The 21,918-nt window shown below is 42.2% G+C and overlaps 3 protein-coding genes across 5 annotated transcripts; 1 reads left to right on the top strand and 2 right to left on the bottom strand.

Moving 5' to 3' along the window:
* Positions 1-598: 598 nt before the first annotated feature.
* Positions 599-9,396, bottom strand: acbd3 (acyl-Coenzyme A binding domain containing 3). Of its 2 annotated transcripts, none has more exons than XM_062411163.1 (8): positions 9,081-9,396; positions 7,097-7,238; positions 6,496-6,636; positions 6,145-6,303; positions 5,694-5,868; positions 5,061-5,304; positions 4,332-4,616; positions 599-3,136 (listed from the first exon to the last, which is right to left on the bottom strand). In XM_062411163.1, exons 1-8 carry the CDS (start codon positions 9,346-9,348, stop codon positions 2,922-2,924), a joined length of 1,629 nt encoding a protein of 542 aa, XP_062267147.1. In that variant the 5' UTR covers positions 9,349-9,396; the 3' UTR covers positions 599-2,921. The 2 variants fall into 2 exon arrangements, with proteins under 2 accessions (XP_062267147.1, XP_062267146.1); XM_062411162.1 differs by having other exon boundaries at positions 4,332-4,619; positions 9,081-9,395.
* A 3,222-nt stretch (positions 9,397-12,618) lies between these two features.
* mixl1 (Mix paired-like homeobox) lies at positions 12,619-14,175 on the top strand. The gene is given in 3 exon segments (XM_062410841.1): positions 12,619-12,715; positions 12,911-13,131; positions 13,318-14,175. Coding segments are annotated over 3 exon segments (1,176 nt in total).
* Positions 14,176-14,356: 181 nt separating this feature from the next.
* On the bottom strand, positions 14,357-21,625 carry lin9 (lin-9 DREAM MuvB core complex component). Of its 2 annotated transcripts, none has more exons than XM_062411909.1 (15): positions 21,574-21,625; positions 20,349-20,381; positions 19,777-19,868; positions 18,896-19,006; positions 18,525-18,655; positions 18,064-18,189; positions 17,800-17,957; positions 17,521-17,654; positions 17,175-17,303; positions 16,772-16,873; positions 16,596-16,676; positions 16,388-16,513; positions 16,104-16,286; positions 15,489-15,586; positions 14,357-15,371 (listed from the first exon to the last, which is right to left on the bottom strand). In XM_062411909.1, the coding sequence occupies exons 1-15, from the start codon at positions 21,602-21,604 to the stop codon at positions 15,266-15,268; spliced, it is 1,641 nt and encodes a 546-aa protein (XP_062267893.1). In that variant the 5' UTR covers positions 21,605-21,625; the 3' UTR covers positions 14,357-15,265. The 2 variants fall into 2 exon arrangements, with proteins under 2 accessions (XP_062267893.1, XP_062267892.1); XM_062411908.1 differs by lacking the exon at positions 21,574-21,625 and adding an exon at positions 21,088-21,510.
* Positions 21,626-21,918: the final 293 nt, after the last annotated feature.

The following is a 21,918-nucleotide window of genomic DNA, read 5'->3' as shown; positions in this document are numbered from 1 at the left end:
ATATTAGTCTGAATACGTGTTCCAAGTTCAAGATCCAACTCAAACTTTCAGCTTCAAAATATTGGCAGTGATTTGGCTCCTTGTCCCTTAACTCAGAATATTGTGACATCCAATGTGCATCACGAGGGGAAATAAACTGAGGTGCATCCTCCCGCCACACATTAGTAACATCCGCAGTATGTCCCCCTCTCAGCACAAAATGGTTTTGACAGGAAAGCAGCTTTAGGATGACCAACACACCGCTGCTCGAAAAAGGGGAACAAGCTGAATGATGTTTTGCTGTTCACAAGTCATATTTGTTAACTCCCATTCCCAACAATGCCTCTTATTACTGTTTAAGTCTTCTTCTGAAATACAATACGTTTTCTGATTCTCAAAGACAAGGCATAGAGCCAAGTGTGTAAAATGTTAAAGCAGAAATGAAAATACAGACTTTGTGCATCTGAAATTATTATTAATCCACCCACGCTTTTAATGCTATGATAGGATCAAATCTCTGAAACTGTTTCCAGGCAGCAAATCATTGCAAGATTTAGGAACCAATGACACAAGGCATTAAAATGTGATCATATTTAAATAAATAAAACACAAAGCTGAGTAAACTGTCCAGTTCTAGACATGAACATAAGTTTAATCAAGATTAAATATACGGCCCAACTCAGAAGAGATTCAAACAAGTCAAAACAATACAAAAAAGACAAGCTTCTCTGTCATGTCAATAGAGCCTTAGCAGTTTTATACTTCCTGTGAATTTGGGACTTTCATTCAGGGTAAAATGCATACATCTCTCATTCACCATATTTTACAGTGCATTTATTCTCGAAACAATAGCCTCCCTCCACATCTAAAAACCCATACATAGTCATTTTGTAGAATTATTTACATACAAGGCTTGAACAAGTCGACTCAAACCATTCGGTGAGCAATTAGAAACTTAAGAAGTAAAAAGAAAGAGAAAACCAACATCGCACATCAGAAGATATGGGAACTTGTTTGAACTCTATGGCTTGGTTTGAGCCATAGGAAGTGACCTTACAATATTCACCGAACGGGCAGGAGGCGTGAGCGGCCTCCAATTAAATAATATACCAAATCCAAAAAGGACAGAGGAGGAGTAACCCACTTGCAGGATACTTCACCTCTGCGTCTTTGAGGTTTGGTTGCGTACATACATAGAAATGAACAAACACAGCTCAAGAAGTGTTGCAAGCTGAAACCAAATGTCTCTGATGCCCAGTGAAGACCCCCCCCCCCCCCCATTCAATAAGCAACGGTCAGACTCCCACAGTTGATAGAGCACTGCTCATAATGCACCAGTTGGAGGGTACAGAAAAGAAACGTGCATATTAAATTTGAAACCAAACAACATGGTGAATCTTAATTATGGCAGTAACAAAAAACAAATTAGAAAAGGAAAGTGGAATACATTTTGATGTCACCACCTAGTAAGTAAGCGACCACGTCACCCAAGACACAATTAGAAGTGTAATATCATCGTAGTTTATTTCACGACACAATGTCTGCGGTGACAAGTTGGAAACAAGCCTGGACGACCAGCGCTGTATTCTGCGTTGTGTTGTTGTTCGAGCGCTGCAGAGATGTGACAACATGTCATGACCTCCGAATAATTGAGTTTTTATTGTTAGATGTGTCACAGTACAGCCGCTCCCCACACGCAACACAAACAGCTCCCAGCAATACAACATCTGTCTTAATACACTGCCCTCCTTCTTTTGACGAATTAACGTCATATCCATTTGGTGTAACCATAAAAACAGGGACTCTCAACAAGAGAGCTGGAAGGTGGAATAAAATTGAAATGGCATTACACAGAAAAATATTTGTAGGAGAAAACAATCGGTTTTTAAATCTTTTAATCTGCATCACACACTGAGATGTTTGAGTTTAGACCCACAGCCATACTGTAACCATGTGTTTGTTATGTTATACTCCCTCAATTAACACCCATGACTTCATTTGGAGCTTCTGCTAAATCCTGCGACGCCTTCTTGCCCGTCCTTCATAAATTCTGCCAGCAAACTCTAATCTAAAAAAAAAGAAGAAAGCCACTCCTGATGCCCTGATGAAAATGTAGCAGCAACTAAAAGGTGACATCTGCATGACAATAGGCCAAGAAGAGCACTGCCTCCACAGAACCTCTCCTCAGGTCTTCGTATATGCATTGTAACTAGGGAAAAGAATGACGGACTACTTAAAAAACATGATGACGTGTGTGTACAGTTGTTTTTGTAAAGTGTTAGTAAGACTTGGCAAAGACCAGCAGCTCTCTGAGAAAAAAAACGTTATAGTGTCAGGCAGTACATGTTCAGTATAGCAGGACTTTCAACATTGTCTGTGTTCTTGTGGGATAAACAACCGCTGTTACCGCCAAACTGGAAACGTTTGGCTGGCACAGTCGCCTGGTGTCCGCTCCTGGTCATGAAAACACTACTCAGGGGCAGAAGCAGCCGCAAGGCCACGTTGGACAGTGTCGGGCCGGGGTGTTGACATGAGAGGAGCCCAGGGTGAAGAGCGGTAGAATACAACATGAGAGCCAGGTCTTACAGCTTGGTCTACGTGAGCGCAGCGAAGACAGGTGGTGAATATACAACAGGAATACACACTCCTCCTCCATGGGCTAGATGTCAGGATCTAGCATGGGTGCATCTTGGGACACGCAGAGACACACACACACACACACACAGTACAAACATATTAGTTGAATCTCCAGACTCGGGCTCCACATGTGCCTCTTTGTCTCCCTCTGGTGGTTTTGTCCAGAACATATCTGGTAGCACATTCTCCTTCACACACAGGCTGCCATCGCACAAATCTCCACCAACACAGACACACTCTCACATACACATATAGATATATGAACATACACACTCCTTGGCTCCCCCCTGTGTCTGTTTTCAGGCTTATCTGGTGTAGTAGACTCTGTAGTAAACACTCTTGGAGCGCCAGAGTGAATAGGAGTTGTCGAACTTCAGTAGGTAGACTCCACGGCCGGGGTACTGGTGGCTTCCGGCGTACACCTCCTCATGACAGTCCCGCCGGTACACCGGCACAATCTCGTCCACCTGGGGCTTCCCTGCCTCCTTCTTTGCCTTCTCCTCCTCACTAGGAGGTTCTCCTGCGGGCACAAGGGCAACGTGTCAGGTCGAGTAAATAGGCAGTAAGGAAATATGACAAATGTGGCAAGTTTCATCTTTTTGAATGGCTAAGAGAAAAGGCAAAGAGTTTTCACACATGAACTCTGGAAAATGTACAGGAAATTTGGTCCGAACATTCGAGGGACCTAGCCTTTCAGAAAAACACGTTCGCAACAACAGAGAAATGTTTAGAATATGAGGTGGCATCTGGGTAGAACTTGCAGGAGAACTCTGAGCAAACACAAATTAATAATTGCATACTCAGGTTCGTGGCACAAATATAAGACCATACAGATGAACCATGGCCAGGTCTGAAAGGAAGGACTGGTATATGTGTAAACATAACTCAACCAACAAAGCCAATTCTGCAGCACAATACTGCCTCATATCTTATCAATGTTTTATCACCATGCTCTCGATTCCCACGTAAAGCACAAACAGGAGCTCCTCTGCCCCTGGGAGAACCAATGGATGTTTAACAATGGTGTAGTCCAGTTGTGAACATAAGATAAGCAGGAAAGCAAATCCATAAACCTGGTGAGTTTTTCCGTCTCTCCATAAATTAACACATGCAACAGAAATGAACGAATTAAACAGATGATTTTGTTCTAAACAACAGTTCTTAAACCGTGAATTGACATTTCATTAAATAGCATATATTCTTTCATTTAAGAGAGATAACACAAAAATCATGAAACATAAAACTAAGATTCGGCACTGGGGCTAAATCAATACTTTAAAACAAGTCATTCAAAAAGTCAAACACGGTGCATCCCTCTGCTATTAAATGTATTCCGTGCATTGTCAGGTGCTTTACTACATTCGTCTGGCTCCTTCCTCTACACACAATGATTTTCGAACATTTGTCTGTAAATGTGGGCTAACCTTAGGTGCAGCCCGAGCTATGTAGAGAGTATGTTGCCAGAGTTACATGTTAAGTAGGTATATGAGGTGCTGAGTATGTTGCCCGTTAGCAGGAAAACCAAATCAGAACATAGCCCAGGCACGTAAATCTGCTGATTTTCATACCCTGCATAAATAGACTTGTGTTATGTGAAAGCACAGGTTATAATGAGTGTTTTCATTTCTATAGAAACATATCAACCCAACAGGTTGGTTTACATTGCTGCCGTACTTGACAGTGATTGTATCAGATACGCAGCAGCCTCATCTCACCTTCCTCATCCTCGTCCTCGTCACTGGACTCCGACACATGCACACTAACTGAAGCAGAGGCCGCGTCCGTCCACTCGAAGAAGACCCCAAAGCCGATGTCATAATAGTCCGTGGCAAACTCCCAGAACAGGTAGGAGCCCTCCTCGTGGGTGGGGACCCGCACCGTCACCACCTCGCCGCGCCCCACCGTGATCACACTGTCTGCGTCCTGCCGTATCTTCTCCTTGAAGTCCTTGATCTGTGGCCGTGTCCACATGGAGGGAGCAGCTATGACTGGTGGGGAGTCTGCTGGGATCGTGGAACAAGAAACTTATTATCAGCTTTTTTACACTATGCATCCCTCCATCTTTGCTAAACCCTTTTCAGAGATCAGAGCCACAGTGGATGAATTTCACTCAGGGTGCAAGTTTTGGAATAAACTAAGGCATTGTTTGTTCCTGGTGTGTGTGCTTACTATCAAGGATCTCAGGTTGGATGATACCTAAACCAGCAGACTATCATATATCACTTGATCTAGGTCTCCTCTTCCCTGGCCTCCAGGTCATATCAACAAGGTCACAGCAAGTACAACTCAGGTTTCAAGTGTGGGGCAAAGGTTTGTTTGTAACATATAAATATTTCTGCCCAGTAGCCATTAGCCATACAACAAGGAAAAGTGTGGGTTGTTTAGTTTACCCCAATGAGCATGTTTGTTTTTTTCTTTTATAAACACAGAAACAGTCAACCAACCTAATAAAGGTCCGTTCTCTGAGACCTCCTCTGCCGGATCAGGCTCTGGCTCTCGGTCCATGCTCTCAGAGTACGAGTCTGAATGGCCTCCGTTGACCGTCGGGGTTTCCTCGCCGCCAGGTAAAGCTGCACACAACGGTCCCGCTGCTGAGGCGGGAACATGGTCACCGCTGTTGAAGTTGCTGGAATCCAGCGTCCCCTGCACGGTCATATCAGCCTCCTGCTGCTGCTTCTGTAAGGCTGCCTAAAACGAGAGGAGGACCACACTGAGTCAAAACAGGGAAAAAACAATCTACAGACATATGTCCTAAAGTTATGTTTCTACAATGCAAATTCCTCCTGAATTCTTGATATATATCACATCTTATAAGTATATATATATCATTCTTTAAAAAATTCAGTTTTCTTTTCCTAGAAGGTCTTCTTCACCACTCCAAAACAGCTTGGGCTGCTACAGTTATGAAATTCTTTTTTTGTGTATTTTAGATTCCTCTATTTGTTTTATTTTTCAAACTCGATAATAAGTTCTACACAGACATACACAAATATCAAACTGTGATTATTTTCTTTACAGAAAAGTAACCAATATTTCATAAATCTAATGATGAAACAATATCCATAAACTGATCCTACCTGTTGCTGGGCCAGCTGCACCTGGTAGAGCTGCTGCATGTACTGCTGGTAGTGCTGCTCCTGGAGTTGACGGATGAGGCAGAGCTGCTGCTCTGTGCTGTCGGGGTACTGCTGGGCAGCGTACTGCTGGAACTGCACGGCTGTCTGGGCATTCAGGGCTGCCATTATCTGTTGTCTGGGTAAAGAAAACAGAGCAGTGAAGTTAGTGAGGATGGAGATGCAGGAAGGGGAGTGGAGGCAGTGGTGGACAATGGAAACTGTACTTTTCTTTACATAGACAAGAAGAGATTTATTAAATAGATTTTGGCATCTCTGGAACATTACCCCGATAGATCTCAGTATCAGAGGAGTGTGATGATCAGGTAGTAGTAATGCTATAGTCCATCAATATATGCACGCCCACACACATAAAGCAAATGCACATTAAGCAAACACGCACAGACACACATACTTCTGCTGCTCAATCCGTAGCCTCTCATCCTCTGCCTGTCTCCTTTCCTCTTCCTCTCTCCTAAGCCTCTCCTCCTCCTCAAGCCTCCGTCTCTCCTCCTCCTGTCTTTGACGCTCCCTCTCCTCCTCTTCTCTCTGCTGACGCTCCTCCTCCTCTTGCCTGTTGAGGAACAAAGACATGAAATTATAAAATGTATCAAACTATTTACAAACCATATATATACATACATAAATATATTTTGCCTGTCGAGCCAGGTTTTTCTAGCTTTAAATAGGACAAACTGAATGTAAGTATATTTAGACACTGGAGCAGAGGGATCTCTCTCATGGGAACTGCAGCTTAACAAGTTACCTTTTCCTCTCCTGCTCCTCCCTCTCAATCTTGTGTGATGTGACGTAGGGAGCAAAGAGGTTACAGCATTTGTTAAGCAGCTTGACGAACTCCACCATGGTATCCTCCTTCTCCATGTTACCCAGGGCGGCCCACTCTTTCCTGCACACAGAGTCAAATAGAGGTGAGGAAAGACAACAGAGGCAGCTGTGCACTGAATTCTTTTTAGAATACATGCAGTTTCACAATCTGGAAGAGGGAAATCTAAAACTACATTTGTAATGGAGGTCAAATCATTGCTTGGCCAGTATATATATATATATATATACATATTTATTAGTGCTCTCAGTTTAACGTGTTATTAACGGCGTTAACGCAAACCCATTTTAACGCCGTCAATTTTTTTATCGCGAGATTAACGCAGGCTTAATTCCCTCCAAATATTTACTAAATGTTAAATTCATTAGGATGTAAGAAGAAACCATGAAGAGTTAACAAATTACTGAATGAAAAGGTGTGTGTGTGAGTGGGTGTGTTCCTGAAAAACAGGTTAGATGTTGGATTGTCCTCAGTAGTTCAAAGGTCACACACACACACACAGCCAGAGGTCTGCTGGAGTTACCTGCGGTCGTTTCCTAGGACATCAAAGAATCCGACCTCAGGCGAAGCGTCAGGATTATAGGGGCCGAGCAACACCTGTTTGTGGAGCGCCACCAGCCGAAGCTTCTCCTCGTAGGTCGGGTGGAAGGCCTTGCCATCTTTATCTGAGAGGAGCAGAGTGGAAGTAGCAAGTTAGCAGTGTAAGTCCTGCTGTGACAACCATTTGTTAACACTACAATACACTTTTGAGTTTTCAACGGCCTTGTTGCATCGTATTTCCTGTTTCAAAACTATAGAGTAACGTACAGAACAACTGAACTGTTAATCAAGCTAAGTTTAGGCAAAAGGACTTGTGTGTACAAGTTAGGCAGGTAAGTCGAGTTGGACTAAAAAACACAAAGCTCACATTGCTAACATACAGAGCGTTAACACAGTCATCAGATATGATACAACGAAAAACAACACAAGGATTGTGTCCAGTGTACGAAACGGCACATGAACACATGTTCAGGATGCTTGCAAAGTAACCACTGACCAGAAATCACTTAGGGTGAGACACAGAGGTCTCGTCTGGATAACGGTTATGCACTTTACTGGAGTGTCCGCCCCAGCTCCCTCCATCCTCTTCAGTTAATAAAAAATGATGCTGCTCAGCTTATCAAAGGCACGAAGAAGGCAAGACCACATCGTAACAAAGTGCGACCATGACTGCCCGAGCTTTGGCTTTCATGGACTTACATTAATCAAAGTTGCTCCATAATTAACGGATTCTCTAACTTCTTTTAAAACCTAAAAAGTTTCATCTTTATTAAAAGTTTTTTTTTATGTTTGACAATGACTCTTATTTACCCTGACTAATCCTATTCTTGGTAACTTTCACAGAATATAACTGAAGCATCCTCGATCTCAAAAATAGACATTATAAACACTTGTGCATTATGCAATAATGTTTTTTCATGTTGTATTTTGAGTGTAGAGCAGATTAGGCTGAGTGACTGGCCAAAGATTATATCAGGAATTAAATAAATTCAAATCAAGACTAATGACCTGAATTTTCATATCAATATTGATAATCATACCGATAAGTCTCACGTTATGATTTCTTAATTCTTAGTCTTTATTAGTGTAAAGAGTGATCTCTGCTCCTGAGTGAAGGTTCTGATTTTAACTCTTTTTTTATGGGCAGACGATGATAAAAACTTGAAAACACAAAGCATAAGCAATACATCACATTGAACTCTGGTTATATTGATATTGATGCCCAAATCTAATAGCAGTACTTATTGATAATGTTGTACTGCCTGGGCCTGGAGTGGACAATGTGCAAGTTGTGACAGCGATGCCAAAGCCTCTCCGTAAGGGACTTCCACACCGAATTCCTTCATGTGACCGTGTGTTTCCTGCTGGAATAGTGGCAGCGTGGGAGTGGTGTGTCCGGTTGTAAAACAGGCTGCTGCTGCTGCTGCTGCTGGTGATAAGCACTGGAAACGTAGCTTGGTGAACTGGTCATCAGGGGTTCAGACAGGTTTCATCAAAAGAAATGTTTCCTCCAGCACAGCCGCTGACCGGCAGGCTTCCTACTTCCGCCACTACCGCAACAACAGGGCGTGTTTTCCCAAATTAAAACAGACCAGCGCACATTAAGAGTCGGACTTTACTGCTCTTACGGCAGCTAGCTAGTTGAGTCGTGAACCACAAGTTCACTCCCAGAGAAAAGGAGGCACCCTAGAGCGAACAGCACATTAAACACGTCTCCAGGTCAAACTATCGTATGAACGGAAGCGACGTGTTGGTTTGACCCTTTACCAGCCACGGAACACAGCTAGTTAGCCTCTCGTTAGCAGTTAAGCTAATGTAGCGTTGCGGCTGTCAGCTGCAGCCCCGGCGGTGACAGCTAGCAGCTAACGTTAGCATCCTGCTAACCTCAGCCAGCGGACCGGCTCGTCGGGTTGTTTAGTTTTTTTAAACATTCGATATGCGTTATTGTGACGAACAGATAAAAGTACCTTTGAAGAATTTCAGCGCCATTCCGTAGAGCTCCAGTAGAGGAAAGCCCCATTTCGCCTCTATCGCGGATTTGCCACTCTCTCCATCTTCGCCCACAGCGGCTCCCGGCGTCTCGGGCTCGGGCTCCGCGGGTTCGGGCTCCGGCTCCTCCACCTGGCCCTGCTCGCCCTCCGGGTCCGGACTGAGGGTGAGGCCGTCGATGGAGACCTCGAGCCGGCTGGAAGAAGCAGTGTCGAGGTCGCCGCTCTGAACCTCGGTCGCCATCATGCAGACTGTCAGCTGAAGCGGCCACGTACCTACTTCCGCTCAGACCGGCCGGAAGTTCCGGGAGATTTTTTTTCTCCCTCAGATGTAAATAATGATGACGCGCTCAACGATCTCAGTAATATTTTAATTTGAACTCCTCAGAATGAAGTTTTTACACATTTTGTCATATATTGTATTGTATGTTATTGATGCACGAAGTTCCGTTTATTTTTTCCCGTTTATAAGAAAAAACTGAGAAAACCCATTAGAACATTACAAGTTAGCTGTTTTAACATTAACTCACATTATAAAAACACACTGATACGTTTATTTTATTTTTACTGCATGGCAGAAATACACATCTGTATGAGACATGTTTTTCAATAAAATGAGCATGAAGAATCCATGAAATTGAATTATTAATTAAGATATGTTACAACTAAAAACGTATCAGTGCTTAATGGTGGAGACCCACCAGAACTTCCTGGCATTTCTTTAATGACATTTCTTGCAATACTGGAGCTAGTGTATCTGGGCAAAGCTAACAATGATTGTTGATGTATCAGGCCAATAAGAAGCAGTCCAGCTGAAATATGAATATGCGATATACTAGCAGTATCCACGATCTTGTCCTCAAGAGACGAGTACACAAAACAACAACAATCACAACACTGAAATTCTGCTTATCATTTTTATCAGGAAACAATAAATGTACTATAAAATCCTAAAAACTGCCCTCAAATACACGAAGACTGAACCGATAACAAAAGCAGTTAAGATAGCTGAGATTTTCACATATCCCTGCAACCTTGTAAGGATAATTTTCCTGTCTGTCTGTCTGCAGGTTAAATGTATAGTGGTCAGGTCAAACTGTGGGTTCAATAGTGGTCACCCTTTCAAGGTGTGAAGGTGCTTTTGTGTGTCTTCAGAGGCAGCTGTCTACTGGAAATGGCCAGTGGAAATCCCAAAGTGTTTCTCCTGTTTGATGTTTTTAAAAGTGCAGTCTGTTTACAATCTATCAGCAGTGATCAATTTAGAACTGTGTCCTTTTACTCGAATAAAAATGTCAAATCTCTATCCCTGGCTGTCAAACTGAAAATGATGAACACATGCAAACATTGCTTAGATGATATTTTTCATTGGAATCAGAATTTGGTTTAATTGCCAAGCAGGTAAACACCTACAACGACTTTTCTGAAGTGTATTTGTGCAAGTATACACCTAAAAAATACTATGACCACCAGGGGAGGGATTGTGCATATGTTGTAATTAATCACTAGAGACTTGATTGTGCAAAATCCAGCTGCATGACTGGACTGCTTTGTGGTCACAGATGAAAACTTTGCGCCGTCTATTCTGGGATCTGCAGGTAACTCTCAGAAAATCTGTCACTGAACATCACAAAAGAAAGATCAGGAACTTCAACAGCCTGATTTTAGCATAGCAATCTGGTCTGTGCACACAGGCAATACCCAATTAGGGTCCTCAGACAAAGCAACTGTGAACGGCTTTGCCAACAGTCACATCCTACCTGAACAACGCTGTATGTGTCAAAGTGCAGAGATGGATGAGTGCCGTCGTGGATGTGAAACTATACAATGACCCTCGAGTCACTTTCCCACAGAGATCTACATCAAAGTTACCAGAGAAAACCATTGTAGATTAAAACAACGAGTCTAAGACTCAAGCAAGAGCTGCCTCTAATAAATCCTATGAAGTGGGGTGTGCTAAATACTCTGTCATTTATATTGTATTGAAGTATTCAAGTCACACCCAAAGCAATTATATATGAGGCACAAACTGGAATGAGTTATTACCCAAGTGCGTACACAAATCACTGGGGCGAACCATCCTGGATTATTGATAAAAGGGTGTGACCACAACAGCACATTCCTTCAAATCCTGTCCAAAATATGTGGCAGCGAATTAGTCTGTCTGTGTTGTTATCTGAGCTCTTGGCTCGATCCCCCTCTGAACCTCTGAATGAAGGTGAGCCGTGCGACAACAAGTGACCACTCCTGGGTACTTCTGAACTGGGGTTTGTGTATTGAGATCAACTTTGTTGCCACTGAAAGGAGACAGGAAGCGTCATTTCTTATATAGGTTACTGTAGATAAGTGTTATGGGGCAAGCGTCAGAAGACTTGGAAAACTTAATGTCTATTCTTTGACATCTGGGCCTAAAGAAAATAAAAGACACGAATATGTAAGAACGTTCCTGGTTGCATAATCTGTGTATATTTTAGATTGCACACATTTTTATTTTAAAAAGAAACTTTTTAACTTTTTGCTTTATCTGTGAATTGATATATATTTCTATACACACACACACACACACACACACACACACATACATATATATAAACGAAAGACATTCCCATATATTTCAACATGCTCTATAACGGTTGTATGTATGAAGACATATAAAGAGATGTGTATGCTCCATAAAGGTTGTACACATAATGACAAATATTGAGATGATTTCATGTTCTATAACAGTTATATATCATGGCATATAAATACATTTCCATGCTCTATAGATTGTGTAGGCCTATATGATGACATGACTCAACCTTTATAGAGCATGAGAGATCTCTGTATCTATCATTACATATAGAATTGTTCATATTATTGAATATTGATTGTATGTTGCTTATTTCTTAATTTTGTATATATATACACACACGTAGGTCATAGAATGACTTATCTTTATACATTACATCACTATTATATCACTCTATATATATATTATATATTTTTTTAGAGCATGAAATAGCTCAGTTGAACGGCCCCTGTGAAAATATATAGGAATATGTTTGTGTAATATGTAATCTAAAATTAGATCTAGTGTTAAATATATATATTTGTAGTTTTTCATTTCTGTTCTGTTATCACCAAACAACAAACCACAGTCTGTGTGCGTCTCTAACCTGTGGAGGAAATGGCAGTTTGCGACGCTCCCTCTTTGAAGGGTACAGGTCCATTATTGCTTCATCCATTCCAAAGCGGATAAATGTTTTCACTGCCGATGTGTATTGAACATGCAGATTCCATTAAAACCCCTTTAAAGCGACCTGCCACCGCTCCAGCGACCAGGTGTGATGCGTTCACACCTCCGCCGAGCTGCAGACGTCTGAAGTTGCAGCACGGCCGCTGCAGTGCCAGCCGCCACTGACGGCCTCCCCATTCGCACATCCTCAGAGCATCACCTTTGATCACGGGGGGATTTAACCCCGACCAGCGCTCATGCTCTCACACTCAGTCAGCCGTCGGGAGAGAAACGTACAGGATCATGTCTGCAGTTCATGGGAATATGCGCGTCGGGGATCTGAATCATTTCCAGATGTTTCACGAAGGGCCTCTGCAGATGAACAACATGGTGAACACAGGTTAGCACATGGAATTTTTACCGCTTTCAACTCTTGTGTTAGAAGATCTTCAAGTAGCTTCTCCGATTCACGGTCACGGAGAAAATAGCATAGTTTGTGCCGTTTTTGTGCGTAAATTACGCACAAGTCCGGCACCATTACTCTTTGACTCCTTCTAACTCTGATTGCTAAACAGATTGTTTGTTTTCATTTCAGATTATGGAGCCTCGGATGTGACAAACTATTACAACTCAGCAAACTCGGCACCCAGGGCGGATAAATGCGTGGCCATACTGACTCACAGGAGGAAAAGGACTAACTTTACGCAGCAGCAAATCGAAGTGTTGGAGAAAGTTTACTCAGACACCAAGTATCCTGACATCTACCTGCGGGAGAGACTGGAAGCTCTGACCGGGCTACCGGAGTCCAGGATTCAGGTAATGACCCAAATTCCTAAATATGATCAACTGATTTTAAACCAGTAAAGAAGGGATGAGATTAACAGTCACTGTGTGAAAATGCTTTTAATTTCGACATCTTAAATAACCTTAAGTTGGGTCAGATTTAAGGAGTTGTAAAATGTTTAAATAATTTATTAAATGACCTTTCCTCTCAAATTCCAGGTGTGGTTTCAGAACAGAAGAGCCAAGTCTCGTCGCCAGGTTGGCTCATCAGTGTCCATGAAGGTCTCCAATCCACCAGCATCTGGGCCCTTTAGTCAAATCCAGAGCAGGATGGGTCCTGAGAAAGGTAATTATTAGTCTTACTCAAATATGCCTGTTCAGTTATGGTGTGGCGCCATTAAAATACTTTTACTCCACAAATATGGTTATTTGTTACTGAAATACCCTTAATTGAACTTAAATATTACCTAAAATTCACCTTTTTGGTTTTGTCTTTCAGTTTATGACATCAATCAAAGTGCAGAGACACACAGGATTGGTGGTTTTGGATTAGAGGACAGTTTCAGACCCTCAATGCACCAGAACAGTGAGGACCCACACCGGACCGGTCTACCCATCAAACCCAGCAGCTATGAACACACATCCGGATCCTGCATCTACGAGAAGGAGGGAGCCGGTGTGAAGCCCGAGCAGATGCAGCGTCACGAGTTGAGTGTCAACGTCCCGTGTTGTAACATCCACCTCTATCCAAAGGAGAGCGAGCATCCCCCCAGGATCGAGGCCAACTTGGTAGACAACCAGGGTCCACAGGTTCTGGTGGAATATGACAATTTCCCTCCCAACAAAACCATTGGACCAGAGATGAAAGTCGTGATTCCACCCCTCCCGACCCACAATAACTTCAGCAGGTCGTCACCAAAGGATAACGGATGCCAGCTCCAGTATCCACACGTGAGGGCCACGGGCGACAGGTTCAGCCATTTCTCCCCGATCCACGCCGCCGAGGCTCGGGACTTCACCGACTCAGACTCTGACTGGGAAAATGAGGCCATGGCTGGGTTCAGTGGCTTTATGTGATCTACCACAATTTAATTAAGAGAAGATTCATGTATCATAAGAGCTGATATGAAGAGATCTACATGTATCATAAGATATTTCTGCATTAAAAGGAAATAAGTATTTATTGTAAAATAGTAATAACTGTAAAAAAAATTGTTTTCACCTGATAATAAAGACTAAAAAGTAAAAAGACAGATGCTGCTTTGCAATATTATGTTTAATATAAAAAGAAACATTTATATACAATTGCCCTGAGGCACTCTCATATACAACTGTACAAAACTGAAAAAGGACGTTCTCTAGGAAAATCTGTCGACTTCCATTTTCAGGGTTACATCGGTGAAGCAGGCTCTGTGTGTGTTTGTGTGTGTGTGTGTGTGAGGGTAGGGGGGGTTGCAGCAACAGCCATGCCGAATGTGGAAACGCTAAGCTCGTATAAGTGAGTAAAAGGCATCAAAACCCCAAAGTTCTCCTTTATAAAAATACCAAAATCTCTTTTCAGTGCACACAAAATTACAAAAGTCATTTCTGAATACACAGAAATATTGACAACAGTCCTAAGAATCAGAGATATTGTACAATTATCTACAATAAACAAATTTTATAAAACATTCTTTAGCCTCCCCTGTGCTTACCATCAGTGGAGCAACAGTACACAACACATAACAGCGGGGAAACTTTTAGAGATAACAAAATATTGTTTCATAACCATACACACCTCGTCAAAAATAAATAAATATGGATAAAAACTGTAAGAATCAATGTTTGGCACATGAAACCAATAAATAACCGCAGAGTATGGAGAAATGGATTTGTGGCGAGAGATGAATGAAAGACTTTCAGGTTTGTGATCAATTGGGCGCACAAACATTTTCATACAATAAAAACGGGTGGGTAAAACACTCATGACATCCTCCTGTTCTTTAGCGAAGCTTCAGGAACCTGGACAGAGTTGTTTCACTGGGGCATCCAATTTCTAACTGTGTGGGGGGGTCCACATCACCCTGCACAGGCTTTTGTTAGCAGACTCCACCTCAAAAGACAGAACTCATGGACCACACCTTGTTTGTGTGTGTGCACCTGCGTTGGGTAAGGATGATGCCAGTACTCAGACTGCATTGGTGTTGTTGGCAGAAAATGCATGCAGGTTGCCCAGTTGACTAAGGCCACTCTGGATGTGTGCCACGTGGATCTCAACGTTATTCTGGAAGCAACTGGAAAGACACAAGAAGTGAAGACATAAGTGAATCTGACTTATATAGTACGAGGAAAACAACGTTGCTTGTGCTTGAAATTTGATCACATATAAAGTTATGGGTCGTTCTATTTACCTGAGGTTGGTTGGATCAATTGATGCCTTAATGTCATTCAGGGAGTCTGTTAGCGATTTAAACTCAAATGAATTCAGGTCTCCTCCATCTGCCAGACACTGAAAAAAACAGAAGAAAAGCGTCAACGTGTAATTAATACCTCTGAATTGGTTTTCATTTGAGAAATATGAACAAATACACTTCAACCAGAAAGAAAAGCATCGAGCATTTCCTGACACAGGTTCAAATTTAAACGATCAGACTACTCAGCTGTTTTCAGGCTCCTAAAACTGAGTAGTTCAGAAACGCTGCCGGCCCCAAGACTGCCAGCAGTGAAGGTAATGCTGTAAACTCTGTTATTTAAAAGTTCCACCTCTTTGTCAGTCCAAGAGAAGAAATCCCTGCTCTTACTTTTCACCATTGATGTTCCTTGTTCATAGTAACTAATCAATCTGCTTCCTGTTTACACTACACATGCCATATAATATGCATTTTAAATGTGTTTAATGGACAGGGATCATCACTGATGTGGAGCTAAAACGTTCTTCTGGACAGAGAAAATCGAAGTGTTAAACGCTGTTTTAAAAGTGTGAATGAAGTCGTAGACAGCAAAAACAGAGTGTCCATCCCCTCCACCTTGATCTGTAGGAGCAGAGCAGTGAGGCGGGAGATGAGGTGTGTGAGGCTGGGGCTCGTCACGCTCGGCTGTCCGTCCTTCAGCGAGTTGCCCAGCTGCACCATCTGCTGGGCCTCTTCTTCACTACGCCTCCGCAGTTCTGTGGGATGGTCGGCTGGAACCATGCCCTGATCCGGAGCAAGCTGCACACACACACACACACAGACACACGTTGATTTACACCGTATAAAGAGGGCTGTTGTTTTAAATAACTGTCAGAATTATACTGTATCTTCTGACTTACCTCACAGCAAAACTGCTGAACTTCATGCAGCACCTTGTTCAGATCTTTATTGAGCTGCTCCAGCTCGAGCACTGTGGTTGCATATCGCTTCTGGAAGTCCAGGTCAATAGGCATCGAGTATGATTTCTAAAAACACAAACATAGTGAAGTGGAGTTGAAGCAAGAGAATTTCATGTGTTAACGAAACTTCTTAAAAATATCACTGTACCAGCTTCTCTGCTTCTGTGTTCATTTCTTTCAACTGCTTGATGTGCTCTTTTTTGATCATGAGGATTTTGGACAGTCTCGTCTAATCATGGAAAAATTGAGACAGGATTTATTAGAAACAAAAGTTCAAAAAGTGTAAGGATGTCACCTTTAAGATCTCCATCTGACAGGATTTACCACTTGGACAAGGAACTTGACAGGAAACCCTCCCAGAGTATCTCCCTCTGCACCGGGCAGTTTGTTCCCCCACGGCGATTGGTTGATAAGAGTGTCATTGTCCTGTTATTAAAAAAAATTTACAAAGTGGTCATTTATATTCATAGGCAAGCTATGGACTAATTTGCAGCATGACAATCATTTGATCAATTCATAAGATTGGAAACAGTCTTTTTTCGAAACAGGCTCATCTGTCTTCTTTTTAAGTCCTCTAAAGACTAAATATTTCAAAATTCACTTGTGAGACCTTGTCATGCTTTAAGGGGGTTAGGTCTATTGGTACAGAAAACACAGTCTCCTCCAGCGTATCAAATTCTTTCTCGTTCTTCTCTATTTTGGGATTTCAGATGTAGGCTCAAGTTACCATAAGGACAGGGGTAGTAGCAGTTGGGTAGGTCCCTCTTGGTGGAGTCATGAGGTTTTGCATGTAGCGTGTTGTCCGGTGCTTCTGGGCAAAGGCTGAAATGGGCATCGTCTCATTGGGCTCATTGCTCTGGGATGAAAAAACAAAATCAGCACTGGGTCCGTAAGAATGTATCTAGAAACTCCTTAACTATTGTACAACTTCATGTTTGAATTTCTTTTGTTTTTAAAAGGTCTAATTATTCTGCATTATAAAAGTTGCAACAAATTTAAATAAAGCTGAAAACACAAACTGGGTTTACATCCTAAAACACTGTTGTCCTCTTAAGACAACAGGCAAATCTTACCAGGACTTCATAGTCAGGCACTGTATGTGTTCCCAGGCCAGTGCGGTCAAAGGTGACGCGATAGGTGGCTGCACTGGTATCCACCGCATCAATCTGCCCCGTGAATAACCCATCATGGACACCTCGGAGTCGGGCTGGTGGAAGGAAAAAATGTATCGGTACAGAAATATAATTATAAGTCTATTGGACATGCTAAGTTTCTATTGAAAGTAACTTTTTGGCTGAACCTCATTGCAGATCAATTGACTGCAGTGATAATAACATTATTTAAGGTCTAACCGGTGACTTTGGTTCCTATGATGAGAGGCAGGGGGATTTCATCTGGAAGGTCTTTGCAGTTGGACACGTCAGAAATTTTTCTTTGCTGCAGCAGGCGCATCTTCTTTCTCTTCTGCTCCAGCGCTGTTCGCTCTTCAGAAAAGAACGCGGACGAACACCTTGACGGGACAGAAGAGCATAGTGGGTTGACATGATTACTTCTTGAAGATTCTGTCTTATGGGAGACGGTGTTGGGGAAAATACAATTTAAACATCAAAGCGTACCGTCGAGGTTTCCCCATCAGTCTCCTGATTGTTCCCCACTCAACTCTTGTCAGCTTTCTTGTTTTTAGGTTAGGGAAAGACTCCTTGAGACACAGGCAGAATTCATTGTCCCCTTCAAAAAGAGGTCTGGAAGAAAAGAGAAGAGAAAAAAATCATTCTTTTAGAGAGAAAAATATTAACCACAAATTAAGCTTTAATGCACTCAGTTACAGCTATCAGGTTTCTGAACGTCTGGGTATATTGTTCTAACATTTGAATAATATTAAAGTTAAAAGTCACTTGAAATATATCAATTAGTGGTGTAATAAGTAAATGTCTTCACGATTTGTATTGGCATGAAATTGAGTTGAAGTCTTAATGTAGTAACAAGCAGAACTCTGACCACATGTACAGGAAGCATATTTTCTTCTTTCTCGTATTTATTCCATCTAACATTATTGTCTCTTAATGGAGGATCTTACCTGTCAATGTTGGAATAGAACCACTCATAGATGCACCATTTGTGAGCTTTGGGGAGCTTTAGGAGGTTTCTTAACCTCAGCCCTATTTTCTGGGATGCCTTTTTATCAGGTGTCACCACATTAGAAAACTTCTGTGAAGAAAAACATTAAAACAGGCATTTTAATGCTGACAGAGGTTTAGCCATTGACCTCCACCTCCTTGTTAAGAAACAAACTGGAAATGATCAAAACAAGGAAGTCTATTAGTAGGTTTCTGGAAGTTGCGACACAGGACATTAAAAAGGCATCAAGAGTTGGTTGAATAGGAAATAGAATATAGTTTTTGCTGGCCACTTAAGCTAAACATTACAACTATTCGGGCTGGGCTTGACCTGTGGTGTGGTGCTGACCCTCTGGCTCCTCCGAGGGGATCTAGTGGGGACACGCTGTGGTGTCTCATCTTCCTCCCGAAACAATCTGCTCCTCTTTGAGCTCCTTGTGGGCTGGAAGGACAAACGTGGACAGGAGATTAGGAAGGGAACCAAGACTGAAAGACTAAACAAAGTTTTTAATAAACTATCTCCTGTACTATTTGCATAACATTCCCAAACATTTCTACTGATATTTAAAAAATCTGCCTACTACTTTATTTAGGAGCCCAGATTCACACAGGAACAGATACAAACCAGGTGCATGTGGAACAATGCATTTCAACGAGAGCCCGACAGATATGGATTTTGGAGGCGGATGCCGATATTAATATTAGGGAGTTGAAATTGCCCTATACTGATATATTGGTTGATAAACATGTTGCAATGATTCCTAAGATGTAGTTATCAAACCCTTATGACAAACATGTTTAACCATAAACTGCTGACACTGATAACTCTGTGAAAGGCTCATATTGTTTGGTTTTTATGGGTCAACTGATAAATCGATCAGGCTACAATTCCAACATCGCTCGGATACGGAAACCTAATGAAACAGTTTACTCAACGATTCAGGTAGAATAGACTTTTGTAGAGACAGGACTTAACAGCAGCTGATAAGATCATCAATGGCCAGCAACCAGATAATATAATCTAACCAACAACACTTCTTTATTTTAAATAAGATCATTACTGTTTAACAGACAATGCCAAATAACTGTGAACCTCAGTTCTGCATTTGTGTCGTGCTTTTATCTATGGTTTAAAGTTCATATAAAATGGAATCTCGTATATTACTTCCTCTTCACAGGTTTAAAACTAACAGATAACGTCATGTCTCTTACTGTATCCATTGTGACGGAGGAATGTCGTCCCCGGGTGTTGTGCGCTCTTGGGAAGTTGTTCTTTTCATTCAGAGTGTTGGACAAACTACCCTCTGTAAGGAAACCAATGCATTCATTTAAAATAGTGCAAGACCACCAGAAAAAAACACTACTCAAAATATGCAAATAGATGTTCTGGAATAGAGGATTTTCTAAATTGAACATTTAGTTATTTTTACAGATAAAGAGACAAATCTGAATTGGAAACAATTATGACAATGACTTCCACTGTATAGAAGACTGTTTAAAAAGGTGGTGTTTGTCACTGTCAGCTTGTCATTAAGGCGGGTCATGGAGGTCTAATCCAATGAAGGATTTAAGGTTAATGAACACATTTAAACAGGAAACCAATAGCATCAGTCAGGCAACATACAGATGGGATAAAAGAGAAAAATAAGCAAAGAGTGTAATCGCAATGGAAAAAGTATGAGTCTGCATGAGGAATGACCCTGATTTCCAGTAGTTCTAAATGTGACAGCCCACATAGTGCCAAGAACAAAACAGAACGATAGACACAGAGAGTGACCACATACCTTTTAGACTGACAAGTGCCTCAGCTGAGGAACCTGAGGAAAAGGAAAATTTGGCGACATCAATCCAAAGTATCACAGCAACAGCATAAAACCACCCATGAACTCAGTTGTCAGTGTCTGATTAACACTGTTCTGTAATAAACACCAATTAACCAAGGTTACAATGCTCAGATCTTGTTAAAACTGTTAATGGTACAAGCAGAGTCATTCAGAGTTACTCCACTACATTACACAAATAAATTAGAGTGTTAACAATAGGAACCCCTGTCATCATATTATTATAATCACATGGTTAGTTTTAACTAGTTGGTGCTAATTAACTCACAAATGAGCTATTACACTTCCTATAGCAATGCTGTAAACCTTTAATGAATCCTTCCACTGCGATGAGGAGGATAATCACAACGTGCTTGATAGTTTTGATTTACTACAATACATTTTCTTCGATCATCAAAATAAACATATGTATGCTGTCTGGTGTCGGTGCTTTAAAACACCGACACCAGACAGCTGGGTCAATCCCGGGTCCGATGCTGTGGATGCTAGCGCAGTCGGTGAGGCCTTTACCCCCGGTTTGAGCTGTCAAGCACGGGTACAACATCAGCTGGCCAGATCATATCAAAAGGTACGAGCCGAGCAAGCTAACGGTACCGTAGCCTTTACCCAACCTGGAGAAGTGTTGGAGCAACATCGACTGCGATCGCTCCGAGTCACACGATTATTCCAGGTGTTAACTTACCTCCACCAGCTTGTCAACACAAAGCGTCACCATGTAACAACAACCAGCGCTAACCAGCGTTAAATGCCAGTGCGGTGCCACGGAGGACTACGGCACTGGACGGGGCAGGCAGCTAGCGGTTAGCATGTGTATTGTGTGGATAGAGGCGTAGCAGCAGCCCCTTTTGTCATTGCTGCGCACGGTGTTGGGTTAGCAGGCGTTAGCCCGCAGCTAAGCTAACGTTATTTGTTTACCTGGTCGGGCTAAAGTAACTTGCTCAACTCCCACATTAGCCATGGTTAGCCTCTGGTGCTAGCAAGCGTTAGCTGACCGGACCAACCGGTCTCTCTCTGCGTCTCAAATTCTACTTCACGAACTCCTAATACAACTTATGCTGTTACACTGTGTGCGGGACGAGCGGGTCATCGCCACGTGTGTATTTCTACCACCCGGGGGACCTTTGTGTGTTAGCGCCGCAAAACTCCTTGAATTTGTGTTGTTACTCACTCTCGTCTAACAGCTGGTCCATCTCCGCCATCTTGAATTAGCCGCGCCGCTTTTTCAAAGACCTTGTCAAAATGCATTCTGGGTCGGGACGCAGTCTGGAGGGCGATTTGAGAAATAAAATCGAATCAATCACCAGATTCAAGAGCTTTAATGACGCGTTTACACATCCAGTCGGATTCGCTTCTTGTGAGTCCGTCTTTGTGTATAACACGTCAGGGGGAGCGCGTGGGAACTGGTTTCATGTGCATGTAAATAAAGTGGACAGCAGGCCCTCCATTGTTTCATACAACAAAAAAACACTTTGCTTACCCTGGGATGTTTAATTTCCCTTTATTGGTGGAATAG

This window comes from Platichthys flesus, chromosome 18 (genome assembly GCF_949316205.1).
Source record: "Platichthys flesus chromosome 18, fPlaFle2.1, whole genome shotgun sequence".
Taxonomy (NCBI): domain Eukaryota; kingdom Metazoa; phylum Chordata; class Actinopteri; order Pleuronectiformes; family Pleuronectidae; genus Platichthys; species Platichthys flesus.
Note: the sequence above shows the minus strand (reverse complement) of the source record. Positions and strands in the feature narration are given on the sequence as shown.